A 21093-nucleotide genomic window follows, 5' to 3' on the forward strand; every position below is an offset into this window, starting at 1 on the left:
CCCTCCCTGCGGCGGCAGGAGCACAAAAGCCCCTGCTTCTTGCACTTTTTTTTTTTTTGCCCCTCTTCCTCCCCCCTCCGCAAGGCGTGGCCCGTCTTGGCTGGGTGCCTCTGCGGTCTGCAGGAAGAGCGGAAAAAGAGAAGAAGCAATGGAAAAATAATGATAAAATAAATTTCTACTCACTCACCAGAGTGGATACATTTGCCCCCCTTCTCGCCCTTTACTTTTCGTCTTTCGGTCGGCTCTGCCCCGGTGAGAGGGAGAAGGACAACGCCCACGTGGCGTATAACAGCCATGAGAGGTATGCGAACGACGACGTTGCATCGCACACGTATGAGACCAAAAAAAAAACGCATGAAACTAGAGGGCACATATGTATGTATATACACACTTTTTCTTCTTCGTTTGGGGTCACCTCACGTGGTCTCACGTGGGTGCTCTCAACGTGTCAGCCGCCCGCTGCTCAGCGGTCCAAGAACCACTTCTCCCAAAAAGAGCGACTTGTGTCCTCCACGGCGAGTTCAAACACCTCAACGTGGTCCTTCTCGGCCTCCTTTTCCCGCGTCGTCTCCTTGTGGCGGCGACAAATTGGGTCGTTGTAGCGCACAAAGAAGACTAGCGGTGGCCCTTCCGATGCGCCGCGAGCAACGCCAAAAATGCCATCGATATGAAACTCCGTCTCGCTCTCAGCAGGGACCTCCACCGTTTCAACCAGCGGCAGCCGCGGATCGACACGGTGAGACTCCTCCGCACACGACAGCCTGTGCTCCATCCACCGCCCCTGATGCACCGGTGTGCTTTGGAGGCAAAAGTTGCCGTACTGCCGCAACACCGGATCAAGCAAAACGGAAAAATCCTTTGGCGTCTTCGTGATGTCGACAAGTTTAATGCAGTGCAAGACGTGGCGGTTATCACCGCGGGCGTCAAAGCGAAACCGACCAAAGGCGTCACGCTCAAGCAAGAGGCACTCCTTCACAAACTCTTCTACAGGCTGGAGACAAGTCTCCAGCCGTTCACCTGTTGCCACGTTTCGGCGTAACGCTGCAAACTTCAACATGAGGTCAGCTAGAAAAGGGTCGGTACGGACATCGGCCGCAATGACGGTGCGTAACAGCGCCGCGGCACTATCCTCTGGTTGACTCCGAATGGACATCACCTGGGCATAGTACCCACAGGCAGCTCGCAGTTCGTATGCCAACAACCGCGTCAAGGGGTTGGTCTTGATGGCTGCATACAAGTGTCCGTCGGGTTGCCGCGAAACCGTGTCCAGGTGAAATTCGGCCTGAAGCAACATTCTTCGTGCCTCGTTCTCTGCTTCCTCAAAGAGAGCTCGAATATCCCGTTGCGGTGTTTCTCCATCCAGCATTCGCTGAAAGCCCTCTGCAAGGAGCATGCGTGGAAGGGCAGGGAGCGCAACGGCCTCCAGCGCACCGAGCACGCGCTGGATAAGGTGCTCCTGATGAAGGAACGCATGACGGTAAAGAGCCGCAACAGACCCTGGCCCCTGCAGCCGCAGTGGAATCACATGGCGCAGGAAACTTCGCTCTACCTCCTGCAGTGCACCATCTGCGGAGGAAAAGCAGGCTAAAGGAGTAGTGGAGGAAGTTGTAGAAAGAGAAACAGCTAAGCGTGACGATGCCCGCATCAAAGCGGGGGAACCTTGTCACCTCCCGTCAGGAAAATTTCTTCGCTCTTACTCCTTCTCCTTGCTTCTGCTTGTCTTCCTCTTTATGACTTCTTTCGGTGCCTTGAAAGGAGAAAAAAAAAAAAAAGAAACAGGACGAGAGAGATAGGTAGGGGAAGAGAGTATCATAGACCGAAGTGGGTTCCGCGACTTCTCGTCGCATAGGAAAATCCAGACAGAGGGGACCACCTGCCCTCGCTTGCCCCCGCTCATTATCTCTCAAGTCGATGGTTGTGCCGTTGGTGGTGGTTAGGAAGCTAAGGGGCTTTCGCGATACAGCCATGCCAGTGCATGTGGATATAACTAACTACGTAATTATATGCGTTTCAAGGCAGATGCAGAAATTTATTTTTCCAACCATCAGCCCCTCCTTAAAATAATAATAAAAATTCACACACAGACTAACTTTTTTTTTTTTCTTCCTCCCCCTCCTTTATTTCATCCATGTTTCTTTTAAACGCGTTTTTTATTGGAGCCGCCCACCCCCAACCCGCAGGGCTCGAAGTGTGCATCACCGAGGGACTAAAAGACATTGTCGATGGAGGTTCCTTTTTGTTTCCTTTCCATCCGCTTCCTCCCCCACCCACCTCTTGATGGTCCCCAGACTTTGTCTCATTAGTTGCCTCCTCTTTTCCCCGTCCGCCCTCCCTTTCTAGTGGCTGTGTTTCCATCCTCACTAGTCGCCACGCTTTGTGACACGCTTGTTGGCCTTGCGGCCCCTCCCCTTGACTTTGCGCGGTCCATGCTTGACGTACCCGGGCACCTTTGCGGAGGAGTCAAGCGGCTTGTAGTTGCGATTAAAGCGACCCTTGTTGAAGGCCTTCACTGCCGCCCTCTTCCGTGCTCGGGCCGGCAGGTCCTTTGCACTCAACCCACGTCCACCGCTGCCCTTTGCCCCCGTGAGCAACGCACGGTCCTTCGCCTTGCGGTCCTTGTCAGAGTCGTTGTCGTTATCGTCATCGTCGCCGCTGTCGTCGTTGTCAAAGCGCATCCTCACGGGTTCAGACACGCCCGCCGTACGCCGCGTCACGAGGTTGCCCACAACTCGAAAAGACTCGGGATGCTGCATAAGAAACTCCATGAGACTCACACCAAGAGAGCCGTCAAACCGGCAGTTGAAATGCGGCCACTTCCCAATAAGGTTTCCAACGTCACCAACATACATGGGGCGGGGGTTTCGTGGCATCGCCATGAGAATCTCCTCCACTGCCTGACGGTGCAGCCGCTCTACCTCACGTTGCCGTTGGCCCGCAAGTGGAAGCGTCGACCACGAAAGAACCAGCGGTTCCTCTGGAATGGCAGTTCGCACCGGCAGTGCACGCAGCAGTTCCGCACGGCTCGGGGGTTTGTGCGACAGCTTCCGGCTTGACAGCCGCGCTGTGGCCCCCTGCTTTGATTCCGCGGCGGCGGTGTCCTCCTTCTGCAGTAGAAAACAGTTTGACAGGAAACTACGAAGCGAACCCACTTTTGGCTCGAGCGTCGTCGACCAGAGAGTCCGCCGCTCCACTTCTTCCACGGCGAAGGAATATCCCGCCACCGCATCGTAGAGGAAGTGCATCAAGACCACAAGGTAATTGGCAAAGGCCGGACTAAGCTTGGGGCCGTATCGACTCTGCAACCGTCGCACTGCATCCTCGCGTTTTCGATCCGCCACCTTCAAGGCTTCAAGCCCGGGCACCACCCTCTTCACCCCCCAGGCTGCACCAAATGCATCTATAACCGCAGGTGTGGCCTGATCGTAGAGGTAGCACATGGTGGCCTGGAGCTGAAGGTTCGGAAGCGTCGCGTAGTAGTTCGCAAACTTCTTCTTCTCGATGGCAGAGGGTTGAGGAAGAAGCCTGTGTGGATCACTGCCTCCGGCCGCCTCGGCGGCGACGGCGAGCGGAAACGCCGCCTTTTCCTCCTCCTCAAGCTCCGCGATGGGCGGGAAGAGACGGACCACCTTGGCCACTGCGCGGAGCGTCATTTCCTTCAGCGTGCCTCCAGGTGGCCCGGCAAACCTCGCGGATTGATCCACGAGTTGGCGTGCGGCGTAGGCCAGCGTGTGATGGGCGTGGGCGACGCCTGCGGCGCCAAGCGCCGATAACAAACTGTTTACAAGCACTTCCTCAAATATACCCCGATTTGTACTGTACAGCCGCACCAGATGTTGAACGGCCCCTGCGAGGTCACCGCGTACAAGTGCAGTTGACACATCATTGTCAAAACGAGGCGGCCTTGCAGTTGGTGTGGAATTCGCCCCATTTCCGTCATTCGTTGAGGAATTCACAGTCGTGGCGACGGCCGCATCAAATTGGCGGTGCAGGGCAGCAGGAGGGTTCGGCAGCGGAGAGACGTGATGGAGAATTTCCTCCTCCGCACACCAGTTGTCCTCCGATGAATCCGCGTCACCGGTGCGGTGGTAGACAAAAAAGACGGCACGGGTGTGAACAGCCTGAAGGTCGCACGCGTCCACAACGCCAGGCAGCGTCACGAGAAGACTGTTTGCTGTCGGTAGCCACACGGCCACGGATCCGTCCGCCACACAGCGCACAATCGCTTGTGTTGTAATCACAACTCGTCCTTCACCAGAATTCTTCTTCGCGGAGCCCAGTTTCTCCGCCTCTGCAGGTGGACTCACAACAAGACGCATAGCTCCTGCAAGACCAGCGCAGCGTGCGGCCCAGGCCATGGCATGCGCTTCTAATGGACCACTTGTGACAACTAGCACGTGCGGCGGTGTGGCACTGTCAATTGGGGAAAGTGCGGCAAGAATGTGGCGCGACGCCGCAAAAGCCGCCGACCAGAATGCGGTGCGACAATCTGCCAATGGGCATCCTCCAACCACTGCGCGGGGTGTGTTGGGGGATAGCGGCGGTGTCACCTCGCCCCCGTCGGGGGTCTCCGCCGAGAGCGGGAGCCATGGGACAACGGCTGCCTCTTTTGTTTCCACTACCACCGCCTTTGCTAGCCTCCGCTTCTTTTTGGCAGATTCGTTGGCCTCCTTCCGCTCCCCCGTCGACCGCTTTCGGCGTTCCCCGGATGCCTCGACGGCAGCGGGCTGTGGCTGCTGTTTGGCCCGAACAACGCCCTTCTTGTGGAACGTATTGCGGTGGTTCAGCCAGTTCTTCGCAAAGCACTCCTGGCCGCAGAAGAAGCCACGGTCAGTGGCAATCTCGGCTTGGCAGAGCGGGCACTGAAAAGAGGAGGCGGGATTGCCGCAGCCGTCACAGAGGTGCTCCGCGGCTGGCATGCCTACCCTTGTCTTCACCCCCACTCCCTCAGTCCTTTTTTTTTGTTTGCTTGTGTATGTGTTAGGCTCCCCCTTATCGTGTTCGCCCGCGTTGCACGCTTCCCCCACGCAAGCGGCAACTGAAGACACTCGCTACCCCTACACGGCCAAATTGAGAGAGCGAGACATCAAAAAAAAAAGCAAAAAAAAAAATAAAGGCGTTGTGCGTCCCCCCCCCATCCCAAGAGCTGAAAGTACACTTTATTATAAATGTCATGAGGTTATACTTTTCTGGTGAGGTGCAGCGGCTTCCGGTAGAGGAGGAGACAGAAAACGCCAACTCTTCCTCACCCCCACGTCTGCATCCTAGAGCAGACAAACTGACACCTACACTTCCCGTCAAAGGAGCGGTGCGTAAGTAAAATACGAGATGCCACTTTTTAGTTGCTCTCACCTCTGCTTTATGAAAGATTGCCAGATGCGGGCTTCTTCAATAATGTATACACCTAATTCTGTGAGCGTGGACATGCATCAGGCGTCCTCGTTATATGTATGGATATATATATATATATGTACATATACGTGTGTGTGCGTATGTGTGTGCACCGCCTCAGTGCCATGGTTTCGGTTTGGGGCTCCATGGCGAACGCGTAAAGTCGCCGCAGGAAGTCCCTGGGGAGAGCGCCAGCTCACGGCCACTAGCGTTCCCATCACTGCTGCGTCGGCGATGATGTTGTTGGTGCTGGCGATGTGGGGTCGCCTCCGCTGCGGACCGAGGCAGCTCCAGCAGCGTCGAACTACGACGCAGGGACGCAAGGAAGCGCTTTCGCCCTGCCACCTCGCGGTCAAGCTTGTAAAAGGCCTCCACGTAGGAAGGCGTCGTCGACCGCAACCGTGGAGTATCAAATGCCGTGTAAACGTTCGCGGCCGGACCGGTTTGGCGTGGCGAGACAGACCTCCGCTGTATGATTCCACTAAGATGCGCCAGGGTCGCCGGATCGTCGAAAAACTCCTCAGTTTTTTTTCCACAGACTCTGCGTTTGCCTTTGCCGCCGTAGGAGACTCACTCGTGCGGCACGGCACAGAACCCCTTGCATGTGAGGGACTGCGGCTCGCACTTCCATCCGCCATGAATCGACAAGCCGCATCGCGCCGTTGACGCGGGGAGGCGATGGTGGTGGCGACAGGCATTGAATGAGAAACGGCATTCGTTACTGCGTAGGCTCTGCTGCCTGAAGCGTCGTAGCCAAACGGCCTACGCGGTAGCTCCACATCTCCCCACACACCAGGACCCTCTTCGAAAGGGACACGCGTCACCTGCGCCGGGGTGCTTTCTTTCCACCGTCGCTGGCGCCCTGCTTGCCCGCTACGATTTGATCTCACGCTACGGCTACGCGCCGGCGACGTAAAAGGCTTCGTTGGCCACTCAAGCCCTTCGTGTTGCCGCCGCCACGACATCGTGGGACGCATGTAGTTGAATGGGGGATAGTAGAACACCACAGCGTCTTTCCCTGTTTCCCTAAACACATTGCCTCCGACTCCAGTGGGTGACGCGTAAGACGCAGCATCCGGCATTTTTCCGTCATGCGTGCAATGACCGTCGTGAGAGTTTCTGGCGGACAACTTATTAAAACCTGTACTTTGGCTCATGCTACGGGTGTAGGAGGAGGGGGAGGAAAGGCTGGTTACCTCCTCCGCCGTCGTAGCAGGATTTTGCCTCAGCCGCTGAGCGCCCACTTCGTACGGGTCGACGCTCACCGCCGCAGTCGCGTCTAACATGGTGGAAAGCGAACACTCAGGGACGGTGTCACCCTCACGCCGCGTGTGCTCCGCAGATAGCGCACCGCTGCGCTCTTCTCGCGTCCCCAAGTCTGCTGTCGTCGAGTAGGCTGTGCTGGGGGTATGAAGCGATGGCGACCCCTCGTCCAGAAGTGCCTCCGCAACCCCCGTTGATGCGTCTGCCTCCGCCTCGTCTGGAGTTTGACTCCAGTCCTCCATGCCCTCAAGGACCTCAAGCCGCTCAAGGTCTTCCGCACCGCCGCCACCCAATCCAGTTTCGTACTCCTGAGGATCCTTTTCTCGCAGCACTTCCTTCCCTCGAGAGGGCGCCGCCGCGGATGACGAAGACGTCCTCACCGGTCCATTGGAGAATTCTTTCCTCAACCCCGCCACTGCTTCTGCAGGGCTTCCTTCCCTGTTTGTGGCCGTTGCAGAGGGCTTTCGTGGGGCCAGCTCAAAAATAACGTCATCTCTATAGGGGCGTCGCGTGGGCGGAGTTAGTTGCGTGCCGCACGACGTCATGTGTGGACGGCCGCCGCTGCCATGACGCTGAGACAGCGGTGTGGCATCGTCGCGTTGTTCGTCATAGGGTCGATGGCGCCTCAAAGAGCACGGGACGATGTGCCGGTTCCGCGGTGCCGTATGCCTTTCACCCCCTCCGCGCGAGGGGTCAGGGGTCCACAAATTCACCGAGACACCAACGTCGCGGCGCAACGCCTTACAGCTCGGATTCGATTGCACCGAGACGTGCATCCCCGATGAGTCAGCAGTTACATCTAATACTTCTACAGACGCATCGGCGCCGCCGTCATACACGGCTGCGGGAGCATTGCCGCATGTTTCGTCACGTTGGGTTTGACCCACACCAGCCGCCTCGGCCGCAGTGGAGGCGTCATGCTGAGAAGAGAAACCTGAGCAAGCAGTCGTGCTGGTGCAGGGAATTCCACACAGCTGCGGCGAGGATGGCCGCTGCCGCTTCCCCTGAGCACCAGCTGAGGTGTTATGCCCCGAATGCAAGTCACCACCCACAACAAGTGTGGTGGTCCCTGTCGTTGTATTGTTCGTCGTGGTGGGGAGAGTGTTTGAGGTCGGGTTCCACTCAAAGAACTCGCGTTCAGCATGCACAACCTGTTTCGCGCCCCGCGACCAAGTAGCTTCTCGGGTTGCGTCATATTCGGCAGCGGAAAGAGCAAGAAGCTGGGCCGCGATGCTGTTGACAGATTGTATGGTTGAAGGTGTCTTTGCAGTCGACGTCGCCCCCGCCAGGGGCGCTGCAGAAAGGGCCTCCGCGTGGCTGGCACACGAGTGGTCGTCATCGTGGACTCCCGCAATGGCGCTCAACTCAATCGACGCATCCACCGCCGCGCCTTCTCTACTCCCGTGGGCGGGGGGTGGAGCATCCCAGAGACACGATGCACGAATATGGGATTCAGCCTCAAACCTGCCGTAGAGCGTGCCTCTCCGCCGGAGCTCCGCCGTCCACACCTCCTCCCGCTCCCGCATCTCCTGAACGACAACAGTTTCCATCTTTTCCTCGCGTTCCCGCAGCTGGCGTCGCTGATTGCACATCTCCAGCTCTACAAGTGCTGCCAACCCCGAACGGAAAATACGTACCAACTGACGGTATTCTTCGTCCTCGGACTCTTGAATACGCATGCAGCGGATGTGGTTTTCCGCTTCTACCAGCGCAGCCACGTTTTGCGCACAGGCACGGGCAAACTCAATACTCTGCTGAAGCTCCCAATCAAGTCGAGCTTCCTGAAGGCGATAAAAGTCATTCTTTGCCTCTGTCAAGACGCTTTGCCACTGACATGCCTCCTGTAAATATATGACAGAGGGTTGAAATGCGTTCTCACAAAGGCGATGATAGCGTAGGAGAAAATGAAACGCTTGGGCCTCCTCCTCTACTACACATTGCCTAGCGCTGGGCTCTGCTGAGAAGAAACGTAGAAGTCGTCCCTCAACAAGGCGCATGGCATAGGGAATTTGACTCATATTTTCACTAACTTCTAGCAGAAGAGTAGATTCAGTCCCAGAAGAAATGCTGGGGCAGACGATGTGACGTGTACCAACTGCAGATTCCGTGGAAGTTAGCCCCTTGTCGCGTCGCTCAATCTGTCGCGCATGAGAGCTGCCCTGAAAAGAAGAAGGCGCCAAATTCTCCCGGGCACTTTTGTCATCGGCAACGGCCACACAGCGGTGCTGGGTTGACTGCACTGGACGGAGACCGGGCGTGCGTGCGATAAAGGATTGCTGCGGTGACGCGGCCCGTTTTGAGCCCGCCGCCTTCGTCGTCGTCGTCGTCGTCGACGTCGTATTTCCTTCCTTTTTAAGCAGGGCTTTTCTCTTCTTTGTTTCCGACTCTAAAGATGAGGACGCCCCTTTACAAGGAGGTGAGTGTGAAGGCAACGTCTCCTCCTCCCGGGTGAGGAGCAAGGAGCGTTGGAAGGTGTGGTTTACAAGTATCCCCCGTGTGGCGTGCACGTAGGCGGTAGTTATTTCACGACGCTCCTTCTCCTCGTAATCCATCAGCACCAGCGTTTCCTTCTGTAGTTGCAGCGCATGATACGCCCTCATGATCTCAGCCTTGGCAGGAGTTGCGGACCGAGGCCGACGCACAGGCTCAGCGGTAGAGGTGTGCAAGGTAGGAGACGCCCGCGCGTTATCCGCAGGGTCACATGTAGCCCGCGCCGTTCTACAAACGGGCACAGAATAGGGGCGCAGCGCCGGCCGCGGGGTTGCCTTGCCAATACCGTTTCGAATATCTTCGTCGGAGGTGCTGCTGTCCTCGTTTTCCAGCGCCAGGGAGAAGACAACCCTCCGGTTCGAAAAGGGAGACATCCGGCCTCCCTGGCGGCGTCGCCGGGTGTTACGGAAAGGAATCTGCGCGGCAAGCGTAGAGTCGGTGGAGGAGCTGCTCTTCTCATCCCGAGGTAGAGAAAACTGGAGCGACGTCGTGGACGTGCGGCAGGGATCCAGCTGTGAACGCAGGTCTCCCCCTCCTCCTCCAGTGAAGGTTGAGCGTAGTTGCGCCTCATCCGCCAGCGACGACGCAGACGCGGCCACACTGCACGAGGGCGTCCTACTCCCTTGCCGCGCAAGGTCTGCATTACCGACGGCAGACCCCTCACTCTGCCGCTGCGCCTCATTGTTATAAACTAGGAGATGTTGTAGTGGAGTTGTTATCCGGGGGCGCGGAGGGACGGCTTGGAGAAAATTCCGCACCTCCGCAGAGCCTCCTTTACCGCCAGTTCTCCGTCGCACTTTCGAGGCAGCAGGAAGGACTTTGGCAAAAGGAGACACGTGCCCAGCCGGCCGCTCCGCCGCCACGCTGCCCTTGCTCGGCGGGGATGGTCGGGGCGAGACCAACACGGCGCTAGTGCTGCGACGGGGAGCGGCCGGTGGTGAGGACGGCGCCCTGGCGGGGCATCCAGCTGGGACTGGCGCGGCACTCGCCTCTGACGCAGGCGGCCACAGCGGCAGCGGTGCCGGCGACATCAACGAAGGGCTCGTGCGGTCAAAGTTCAAGCTGGCGCCCTCGCGCCCGTCCCCGCTTCGCAGTGTCTTCTTGCCGCTACTCCTGTCCATTGTAAGGGCACGACCAGTTTGCGGCTCAGCCGCGTGCAAAAAGCTTGCATCATCGTCCGCATCTCCGTCCCGCGCCTCGTGACGGCTCGGTGTGCGCAGAGGGACACGCAGCATCACCGGGCGCGGGTTCAGGGACGAGCGCACTGCGGTGTTGTAGAGGGTCACTGACGCGGGCGCTGTGGGCGTTTTCGCCACGGAGTCGCTGTTTCTTCTCACGGCCGACATCTTCCTTCCCAGTCCCCCCCCCTCCTCCTCCTCTATCTCTCTAAGTTCCCCACACACACACGCAGACACACTCTCTCTGTTGGTCGCCCGTTGCCCCCTCAGCCCCCCTCTTGGCGTCCACGACCCTCAAGTAGCGCCGCCAACGACAAAGCAAAAAAGAAAATCAACAGAAGAAGGACGAAAAGACCCGCAAATCGAAGGAGAACAGTAGAAATGCTCAATTGCACAGCAGCAAAGAATAAAGGAAGCACTTTCCACCATATGCTTCCCCCTTTTCACGTTCTCTCTCTTTTCTCACCGACACCCCGCTACTTGTCGCTGAGAAGGCATGAGGAGCCCCTCCCGGTGTGTTCACCTCAGGACTCACACCAGACCAGAACGTCGCCACTGCCATCTGTTAACTCCTTTTCCCACTCGGCAACTGTTTTTCCATCACACAAGAGCGAGACACCCCACTCTTCTGTTCGAGGTAGAGTGCGGCCCACTTCACCTCCCTGCAGCTCCTGCTCCTCGGCCAACAGCTCAAACAGAGAGATGGGCTTGCCGGAGGGACGCAGCAGCGTGTCCCTCTCACTAGCCGCGTATTCCAGGCCATTCACCTCCAGCAGCATGTCCTCCGGACTTTGATAGATGGCAGCATTGGGTCGCACCCTCGCGGCGTCATGCGCGGTTGCCTGGGTGGCCTCCTGCAGCAGCAGAAGCCGCGGCGGGTGTTCGACCTCCACGTACCGTTTAATAACACCGTACAGTGACGTGCCACTGGCGGCAGCGCCAAGAGCGGCTAGGCCGGCAGGATGTGTGTCAAAGTTACCGCGGGACCAGCCAAGGCGGACATCAAGCTCCGCCACGCTGATACCAGGCCCGGGGCGCTGCCGCAGCAGCGGACAAACGTAGCCTTCCACCAATTCCACAACTCCATTAGGTACAGGGGCGCACGCCAATGCAACACGCAGAAGCGGCGTCGAATCTGCTGCGGCACTAGACCATTGAAAGAACAATGGAAAACGTCGGACAGCCACTTCTGCAAGTTGCATCCAGCCACCGTCGCCCTTGTCATCCGCCTCATTCGTGCCAGACAGGTATTGACAGAAATCCGTTGGGTGAAGTAACACGTATTTCTGAGCTTCAGCCACGACATTGTTTTCTTGTCGTTGCTGTTGCTGTTTATCGCCCTCCCGCCTTCTCACGTTTTCCAAGAGTTCCCACAGTACCGCATCATCCTTCGCAGGCGGCCCAGCAGCCGTCTCCCTCTCCCTCTGCGCAAGCAGGTACCCGCCTCGACAGGAGCGCCCCACACGCCGCAGCAGCGTGGGAAGATCGCCAAAGCGGGGGGCAAACCACACACCCCACGATAGTCCCTCAGCAATAATTCGCAGTGGAATGTCCACGCCCGAAGGGAAAAGGCGTGAAATCAGGCGCGCGTACAGAAGCCAAGACCCCACATGGCCGCGATACGCCGCCACCACTGTGCCCTCCACTTGTCCGCTGCTGTCGACGAAGACGTCGAAAAACAGGCCTTCAAACGCCTCTAGAAAAGACGGGAGGACGCCAAGTGTTGCGGCCACGGACCCCCAGCGGACGCGGCGAAGCAGCGTCTGTAGCCGCATCCCAGACGGAGCAGAAACCAGCGGCAAAAGGAGCGCAAAGACCGCATGAATCGTGGCCTCCGCAAAGCGTAGCAGAGCATCCGGCTGTTGCCCGTTTAATACACGCGCCAACTGTGAATCAAATGTTAACTTCTGAGCCGCAACCACGGACGCTGAAGGCGGCGACGGCGGCGGCGGCGGCGGCGGAGGCGGCGGAGGCGTTAGTGAAGGCAACGTTGAGGTTTTTGAAGATTCTCGAGGCGGCGGCACGAGAGCTGGCGAGAGTCCCGACACTTTTCCACCACTGAAACGAATGCATTGCGCCTTCTCATCCACTGCAAATGGAAGTGAAACCTCGCGCAGCACCTTAACGAGGTCTGCCTGATTTAAAGAGAGACGCTCGGATTGTAGCCAACGTTGCAAATGTAAAATAGGCATGGACGCGTCAGCAATTCCAGCAGCAGTCACCTCCGCATTGCACTGAAAAAGAAACGGTTTAATCGCCTCCGAATAAAGCTGATAGTTGCTGCCTTTTCGCTTGCGAGCGGTTTCAATCGCGTTCAGCGCAGCGGACTCTCGCTGTGACAAGCAAACCCTCTGCTGCTGCACGGAGGACCACGAGGGAATCCCAGAAGCGCCAACGCCGGACACAACATCGTAGCGGCGCAGGACATCCAAGAAGGCCTCGGCGGCGTCGGCGTCCTTTGCGGGTACAAGAACTGCACGTAAGTCCTCGTACGTGACTCGCCTCTCAAGCAGGTGTCGCTTCCGCAGAAACACCACTGCTCGTATGACAAGATCTACCTCCTGAAGAAAAGTGGTCGCGGTGGTGACAGACTCATTTCTGCTGCCCAATACCCACGCAGCCACCTCCGCGGCGTTGATGGCGCTCGTTGCCGTTGAACCGAGTTGAAGCTGCGCCACCGCCACACCTTGGACACTGTGCACGACAAAATGAGAGGGAAACGACGTCAATGTCTTCAAGAGGCTTTTCTTTTGAAGGAGGCTCGACAGCGTCGACCACGAGATAAGCGTGGACAACTCGCTTAAGGAAATACCTGCGGGTCGCCGAACGAGTAACGACCGAATGGACTGCAGCGTCTCTAACGCAAGCGCGGCTTTTGCCTCATCCAACAGCTGCAGTCGCCAGGTGGGCAGAGAGGGCGTCGGCTGCCCCTGCACAGAAGAGCGGGGCCGCCAACATCGCACGGCGTCCGCCACCAACGCCATGGCTTCGTCCATGGCGGCGCGAAGAAGAAACTGTGGGAGGGATGTGTCTTGTTTCTTGATCCAATACCGCACCCGCTCCTGCGCCGCGTCGATCTCGGCCTCAAGCGGCACATTCTCGCCCGTCGCACGGGGTTTCACGGCGTGGCGCAGAAACGCATCTACTCTCCGCAGCCACCACCACCGCAGCGTCAGCAAACACGGCGAAGGCTGCTGCATCAGCCCGTGATGCAGTCGGAAGAGGCCACCTCCGCAGGGGAACAGCAGCTGCTCACGAACCCCAAGGAGCAGGGCCTCACCCACTAAATCGCTCATAAAACGACACGTGGTTCCATTCACGCTAGAACACGTTCCTCTCGATTGCTGCAGCAAATGAAAACACGACTCCGCCGAAACTTCCTCCACCGCACGCTGACTCCGCCTTGATGGAGTAGCCGCCGAAGAAGCGGCGAGGCGAGAGAAAATCAGGGGGATAAGGACGCCATGCAACATCTGAAAAAGCGCCTCCTTCTCACTCTCAGTACTCTGTGAAGAGGTCACAAAGATGGAATGCAACCTGACCGTGATCACGGGCTCACGGCAAAGCCTTCGCACCTCTGCTTCTCCCCCCGAAGCGGGTTCGTCGTGTGCAAACGACACCAAACCAAGGCGCTGCAGAGAGTGCACACTTTCGTCAAACACGGACTCCGCACAGTTGCTGTCCGCGCCGTGCCGTTCGTCCGCTCCCTCAGAGAGTTCTTTGCAGCAGCGACCAAACAACCGCCTCGCATCCTCCGCGCGGCACGCGCTACCGGGCACGGCAGGCACAAGATAAGCTGCCTGCCGCAGGTGCGGGGGGAAGCGGTGGTTCCTCGCAATAACTGACGGACTAAAAAGGCGCCCCAGTTGTGCACGGCTTGGCTTCATCGGGCCGCGCCAAACTGCTTTCACAGCAGTGCCAGCCAGCAGAAAGAACAAAATCGAGAGGAGAAAAAAAAAAAAGGCACGAGCCTATGGAAGAGTACCAAAGCAAGAAATATAGGAAGTCAAACAATGAGCTCACGCTTCACCCACCCAGAGATTTTTCGCACTCTCTCACCCTTCTTTTTTCTTCGCTTTTACCCCTCTTTCCCGATTTTGTTGTGGCGCCGATGCCGCGAAGCAGTTCTTCCCACCACAGCTACCGCATTTGTCCACAGCACCTCTCTCTACGGAGAAAGAAGGGGAGAGCAGCAGCGGCGCCTAAAAGGGGCTGTTATTGTCTCTGCTTGCTGCTGTCGAGATTAACAAGGACAGAGAAAGAGAGAGATATATATAAGCGGACATCACGTGGGCGCCATCACCATGGAGCCCGCCTCCACCGCTGACCAGAGAGTTTGCAGCAACACCGCGGCGCGCCTGTCAACAAGGCTCCCCGGCACCAAGAAAAGCTCCACGCGTCGGCAGAAGACAAACACACCAAGTACACCCAAGAAAGATTGTTCAACCATTTTCCCCACGTGGCGCGCAAATGCAGGATCCGCGCCTTTCGCGTCCAGATCCTCAATGGGAACTCGTAGCGCGAAACACAACTCCTCCAGCACAAGAACAGGCAACACGCGCTGCACTATGAGAAGCTCCTGCGATCGCTGGGTTTGCTTTTGTAGCCATTTTGCGCCACCGGGGCGATGCGGCACAGCTGCAGGGCACTGCATGACCGCCTCACTGTCTACAAGCGACATCAACGCGAGGTCGGCAAGCAGCTCACCCAGTATCGCGCGTAGCTCTCCCTGTGAGGTCTCATTGGGCGAGCGTTTGTAGGCCCGCCGCGGTGGCCCGCCCTCCGTAGGAGACGAGGACCCACCGTTAGCGTGCGGCATCATGAGCGAGATTTCATCGTCCTCGGTCAAAGGAGGCACGATGTGAGTAAAAAGATGGTTCATGTATGAGAGCCACAGTCGCAGTAGACCCACCGGTTGCAACTGAAAGCCTAACACCATGCGGTGCGCCAGCTGAATGAGAACGCGGAAGACCCCAAGATCTCTTATGGTGCAGAATGTAGCCTCGCGACCCAAGTAGTCCATAGCGCCCTCCCTCGCATGTTGATTCTGCTGCTCCCACTCGGCGCGAAGCCGCAAAAAGTTGAGCGACAAGGTGCGAAAAATGGACATTAGCAACAACGCGCCGCAGGGTGCAGGAAAATGGACAGGCGTCTCGGAGTCCAATAAGTCATCCATGGCATCCATCGCTATCGCCGTCGCTTCTCCCCCAGACGCCAGCAGCTGCAGCACCGGATCATGCGCGAGGTCGTCACACAGCGCGGCTGCCAAATCCTCGGGTGTGTGCGTACCATCCGCGTAGCTTACAAACAGGTGATCCACCTCTGTGAGGCCCTCTTCGGCCGAAAAGGCTTCCTGCAGCCTTGCCCCAATACTGTTGTGTAGAAGCAGACGCACCTGAATCCCACGCAGGTCCCACGGTAGCGCAAGAAAACCGGATGCAAGAAGCGTCACCATACACTGCTGGCTCTCGTAATACGGCTCCTCATCCTCGTGGTCGTCAGAAGCGCTGTGGCGCTGGGAGCACAACATTGCCAGTATAGGTAGCAGCGTCTCCCGAAGAACACCGCAGACGTTAAGATTTGTCTTCCCGATACGCTCATAAAAGACAAATACGGCATGCAACAAACACATGAGTAGTAAGTCATCCTCTCCCAGTGCCTGCAAAATTTTACCATGCACATGCCTTAAGTGCCAGTGCAACATTGGCTTCTGGACATTCGCCTCGTTGCTGCCAATCGAGGCGAGGAAGGCCGCCAAAGAGAGCCGCACTGCCTCACGTTCCCCATTGACTACAACAGTGTGCAATTGACGCAGCAGAGCAACAAGGGTGTCCTGTTCGACGAGGGAAAGAACTGTGAAACAACTCGGATGATATGTTCGCAAGAAGTATTCGGTGGCGTACGATGACCAAGACAACGTCGAGGTCCCCACTTCCTCTGCAACTGCTGATCCACCGCCCGTTTCGTCAGCAACATCCGCCTCTGCCGGGCGTGGATGCTTGGTGCCGGCAAAGGCTCTCAAGTGCTCCGACGCGAGTCGTTCCAAATGCTCCTCCGACAGTTGACGCTGCCGCTGTCGAATCACAGCAAGCATTGAATCGGTGCTCTCAACGGTGTCCGGAACCTCCTCCGTGGCCTCCTGCGCACGCACAAGTGACTGAACGAGACGAAACGCATTGCCCCACGCGGTGGCCACCAACCTACGCGCCCACGGCAACACGAGCGAATTTGTTCTCAAAGCAGACGGCAACGACTCCATTGCCAGTTCCACTTCCAGTGAAGCCCGCCAAAAGAAGGACTGTCGACACACGACATTGTGCACCGTCACAGGTGAGCTATCAGTGGCCACATTGTCTGAGGAGAGACGGACCGTGATATACCCGCGCAAATGCTCTTGCATCCGCTCAATAAACATACGTTGAGCCTGCAACACGACAGGGTTGTGTTGAGTAACACAGGAATCGTTTTCAAGCAGGATAAGGGCAGCTGTGTAACCTGAAAGCAGAGCCATTAAAAAGATCCAAACAGATTCACGGAATGCCAACTCCACATCACCCATGGTCCTCGAAAGAAAAGCAAACACATCCCTCCACAGAGATTGCGTGGAAGCGTTAACGAGGCGCTCTATCATGATCCGAGCGCGCCCAGTTGTTGTATCCTTCTCAGCGCTGCAGGTATACCCAATAAGAAGTCTTGTCACGCGCGCTTGTAAAGCATTCACATGGCTGCGAGTGATGGCCTCAAGACCAAGGCACAACCCTCGAAAGGAGCCAGTCGCCTTTAGCAATTCTTCCAAGCCTTGCATGGCTTCTGAGCGAGGAGGCCGCTCATTATTGGCAACTTCCTCACTTTTACGCGTTACTCGTGGCGTATGCACCATGGCCTCCTCCATCTTACACGAGGTGTTCGAGAACAACTCCTCCCCAATTGCATCGGCGACACTTTGAAGAAGAAGCACACTAAAGAGAGAGTGAGGCCCCTCCTGCCACCAACGGCGCAGTAGTGGGATGAGCAGCGTGTGGCGCCAGTAATGACTCTTAGCGAGACGCATGAAAAGTTCCCGGGCATGCTGAGTGCGCCCACTTTTGGGAAGAGGCAACGGAATCAGCGGGGAGACTCCGGCGGTTTGGTCCGCCTCTGTAGAAGGCGCTCCGGAAGTTAAATACAGGCACAAGTCGTTGAGGTAGGCTTTCTGGACAATTGGATCATTCTCAGGAGAGGGTGCCGCGCCAAAGGTGGCGGACGCAACGTCCGCCTCACCGTTCCCCTCGGGCGAGACAGAAACACCTTTTCGAGCGGCCTCCTCCGCCGCGCCGCTTCGTGTGACTTCAACGAGAACACCTGCCAGAGAGTTGAGTAGCTTCTCCATCTGCGGAGGGCCGTGCATTTGGGCCGCGAAATCAGTGACCTCATCCCGGACCTCCAGCTGCGCGCTGCTTCGTGCGGCATCGCCGGCGCCAGCGACGGATGCTCGCGACTGGGGCGACGGCATACGCATCCGTTAGGAAGTCCCCCACGGCGGTGGCTAACTAGCGACACGACCGACCACGCCCGCCCCCAAACAAAACCAGCAACGGTGTGCCTCACGGTCCGCAGCGGGGCGGGACCAAAGCGCCGAAGAAATGAAAGGATAATGCAGAAAAAAAAAATAATAAAAAAATAATGGGAAGGAAAAAAGACGACAGTAAACCCAGTAAAAAAGCATATGAATGCAGGTATTTCAATAAAAGGCGTACGTAAAACAGCAACAAAATCCAAAGTCACTAGTGGCAAAACCGCGTCCCCAACTGTCCGGGGCCGAGGAATGTCTATAGCAAAGGCCCCAGCATGAATGTTTCCCCCTCGTCGACGTTACACTGACCCTCATTGGAGCGTCACTGCGCGAAGAAGCAACACATGGCACCCTCTTCTTTTCCTTTTCGTCTCCCTCCTCTCTCTCTATATATATATATATGTGCTTGGCCTCTGTTTTAGGTATTTTTGATTATTTCCTCATATATATGCTCTTTCATATGATGCCCTTTTCTATTTTCTTTTCAGTTTCACACGCACTCTCTCACTGAGAAAACTTTTGAAGCGTTCGCACCTTCCCCATTCACCCGCCCTACTCACATTGGTATGAGTAGCCTAAGCTCGCTCAGGTAGCGCTGTAGCTCCTCCTCCCTCCCCTCCTCGATGAGAAGAACCAGGTACCGAAGACATGTCTTTCCGTCTCCAATCAGGCGAATGCAGCGCAAAATCTCACGTTTTTCCCGACAGGTGTTGCAACCCTCGGCCGTGACAGGTGAGTCCACCGCAGAGTCACCTTCCTCGCTGCATTCGTCATCACTACTGTATCTCAACTCGTCGGGGGTGAGGCAGTACTGCTCCACGACGTCTAGAGGGACCTCTATGTCCAAGAGCATTCCACTTTCGGTAAGAATTTCAACACATCGCTTTCGCTCCGCCAATAACTGCGCAGGAACAGGAGAAGGCCTACCAGCAATTGCAGGATTGCTCCACCCCTGCGAGTCTAAAAGGGAAACAAGGGTTTGCAATGCCTCCTGAACAGCATCGGTGTCTTGGCAGAGCTCAACGACCCATTTCTTCACGACAGAACCCCTTGCCTTGGGATGCAGGGAACACGGAGTCGTCAAGGGCGGCGGAGGGGAGAGAATAATTGTCTCATTCGCCACCTTGATGCTACGTGACTGAGCTGGGGAGGTCGCAGTAAAGGGTTTACTACCTTTCCGAGACTTGGGAGCCGAGTAAACCCTGTGCGCCTTAATTGGTGAGGAATCCGTAGACGGAGACAAGAGCATCGGTCGCCGCAAATGACTTGGCACAAAGCGGGGGATGGCCCCTGGCTCAGTGGCGACGTTACCATCGGCAGAGAAACGAGGATCCAGCATGTCTACATCGCGTAGGATTTCCATGGCATTCACCGAGGCAGCGTGGCATGCTTCCTCATCCTTACGAATAGGCGAGACAAGTACCACGCTCTCCACGCATCTCTTATCAGGCGTGTCAGGCGTCTCCGGAGCGTTGGGGCCCGGCAGAGCCCGGTGAGGTGTATCTCCAAACGGAGCATGCCGGGTGCCTTGACGCCCACGGAGGCGCAGCCAGTCTCCGTGATCCAGCGTCGCATCGCGGTGCACTCCTGGCACTTGATTGCCACGGGAAAACGCCCGATGCTTCTCGTCTCTTCCTTCACTAGAGAGGTTGACAGGAATGCCGTCTTGGGCCTCTTCTGGAGCCTGGCGATTACGGCCACCACTGACACAAGGCTGGTCGCCTTCCCACCCGGCAATCTCGTGTTGCGCAGATGTGTCATGTAGAAGGCTCTCCTGTGCATGGTCGCCACCCCCGCGTTCCACGACGGCAGTTAGAGAGTCTGCGACCTGTGACACCTGCATGCTTGACAATCGCTCCTCAAGCAAGGATTCCAGATACTTTCTTGACTCCTGCGCAAGATGCTTTAAAAGCTCCTGTCGAAGAGGCTCCCCGCCCGCTCGGTATGCGGGGCGACTTTGTTGTCTCCCCTTTCTAGCCCCAGCTGCTGCTTGGGCCTTCAACGCCTTTGCCGTGCGTGCAGCTCGTTCGGCGTCAACATAGCCCGAACCTGCTACAACCGCAGCACCACGCGTTAGCAGATGCATGTAGCTGGCACATTGGGACACCTCTGCAGCTTCCCCATCATCTGCCGAAGTTATGGAAATGTTTACACCACCGACACTATCGCCAGCGGCATAGGGTAGACGAAGGCGATTCCCCTCACGTTGCGCCTTTGCAGCCAATCGTGAGAAGGTAAGACGTTCCCCATCGATAGAGAGCAACGATGGACAAAGATTGCGCAGTAAAGGACGGTAACTACGCTGTATGCGTTCCACCACGGGGTTACCACGCAGCATCAAGTGCCGCAGTCCTTTTGTGAGAGACAACGCGCGGATAGAGGCCTGTGTTTTAAGTCTATTCTGCGCCAAATCAAGCGTCTCCAGGAGAAGAAGATGCGCAATACCTTCGACGAAGATGATGTTGTTGTGACCGAGGAAAAGGTGAGATAACGCAGGGTTTTGTTCCAACCCAAGCATGGTACGCAAACGATTTCTCCGTGCATTGAGCAGGGTAAGCATTCTGCACTGCTCCACACCCGTCAGGTCGCGCAACTCGTTATCACTCACATCAAGGCGCAGAAGCGACGGCGGCAAAATTTTCAGTGACTCCAGAGAGTTTTGGCGAATGCATAGAACTGTCAAAGACCGAAAAGAACCCGCCGGCGCCACCCCGGGCGAGAGCGGCAAAGGCTGGTCGGACGGAACCGCTTTCGGCGCCGCCTCGCCCACCGAGGCCACAACGTCCCAGATGTCGTCGCAGCCGTAAAGCGCACGCAAACGGCCGGTGGGCACCGCGTTGGAGAGATCCAACACAACACGCAGGAGGGGGCTGAGGTTCGCCGCCACGTCGAGGGGCTCCCCGCCGTCCGCGCCGCGAAAACGGACCTCCTCTTCCTCCTCCCGCGCCGCCCGCTCCCCCCCTCCCGGCGTGGCGGGTGCGGCGCCGCAAGTTCGACCGCCGCCGCGCCCCCGCCCGAGCGGCTGGGCGGGCGGCCCGGCCCTTCCCCGACGCGGCGGAGGGCGCAGACTCGCTCGCGCGGCCGCCTCCCGAAAAGAGCGCGGAGCGGCGCCTCTGCAGCGCCTCCGCGTCCACCCCGCCACGCCGCCCCGACGCGGAGGCCCGAGGAGACGCTCCCCGCGCGCGACCCCGCCCCGCGACCCGCGAAGCAGGGCAGCCGAAG

The 21093-nt window shown here is 57.5% G+C and overlaps 6 protein-coding genes across 6 annotated transcripts, besides 2 other annotated features; all 6 read right to left on the reverse strand.

Annotated features, from left to right (window-relative positions):
- Positions 1-463: 463 nt before the first annotated feature.
- On the reverse strand, positions 464-1645 carry Tco025E_00763 (uncharacterized protein; the record flags this gene model as incomplete). The annotated part of the gene is made up of 1 exon (XM_029367703.1): positions 464-1645. One exon carries the CDS (start codon positions 1643-1645, stop codon positions 464-466), a length of 1182 nt encoding a protein of 393 aa, XP_029232213.1.
- Positions 1646-2360: 715 nt separating this feature from the next.
- Positions 2361-4916, reverse strand: Tco025E_00764 (uncharacterized protein; the record flags this gene model as incomplete). Its single annotated transcript, XM_029367704.1, has 1 exon — positions 2361-4916. The coding sequence occupies one exon, from the start codon at positions 4914-4916 to the stop codon at positions 2361-2363; it is 2556 nt and encodes an 851-aa protein (XP_029232214.1).
- A 169-nt stretch (positions 4917-5085) lies between these two features.
- Positions 5086-5112: a microsatellite.
- A 314-nt stretch (positions 5113-5426) lies between these two features.
- On the reverse strand, positions 5427-10487 carry Tco025E_00765 (uncharacterized protein; the record flags this gene model as incomplete). The annotated part of the gene is made up of 1 exon (XM_029367705.1): positions 5427-10487. The coding sequence occupies one exon, from the start codon at positions 10485-10487 to the stop codon at positions 5427-5429; it is 5061 nt and encodes a 1686-aa protein (XP_029232215.1).
- A 356-nt stretch (positions 10488-10843) lies between these two features.
- On the reverse strand, positions 10844-14206 carry Tco025E_00766 (uncharacterized protein; the record flags this gene model as incomplete). The annotated part of the gene is made up of 1 exon (XM_029367706.1): positions 10844-14206. The coding sequence occupies one exon, from the start codon at positions 14204-14206 to the stop codon at positions 10844-10846; it is 3363 nt and encodes a 1120-aa protein (XP_029232216.1).
- A 398-nt stretch (positions 14207-14604) lies between these two features.
- Tco025E_00767 (uncharacterized protein) lies at positions 14605-17811 on the reverse strand (the record flags this gene model as incomplete). Its single annotated transcript, XM_029367707.1, has 1 exon — positions 14605-17811. One exon carries the CDS (start codon positions 17809-17811, stop codon positions 14605-14607), a length of 3207 nt encoding a protein of 1068 aa, XP_029232217.1.
- A 147-nt stretch (positions 17812-17958) lies between these two features.
- Positions 17959-17982: a microsatellite.
- Positions 17983-18427: 445 nt separating this feature from the next.
- Tco025E_00768 (uncharacterized protein) lies at positions 18428-21093 on the reverse strand (the record flags this gene model as incomplete). Its single annotated transcript, XM_029367708.1, has 1 exon — positions 18428-21093. A coding segment is annotated over one exon (2666 nt), but the record flags the coding sequence as incomplete, so codon positions are not given.

Source organism: Trypanosoma conorhini, assembly GCF_003719485.1.
Source record: "Trypanosoma conorhini strain 025E chromosome Unknown Tco_14.4_contig_00020, whole genome shotgun sequence".
Taxonomy (NCBI): Eukaryota; Euglenozoa; class Kinetoplastea; order Trypanosomatida; family Trypanosomatidae; genus Trypanosoma; species Trypanosoma conorhini.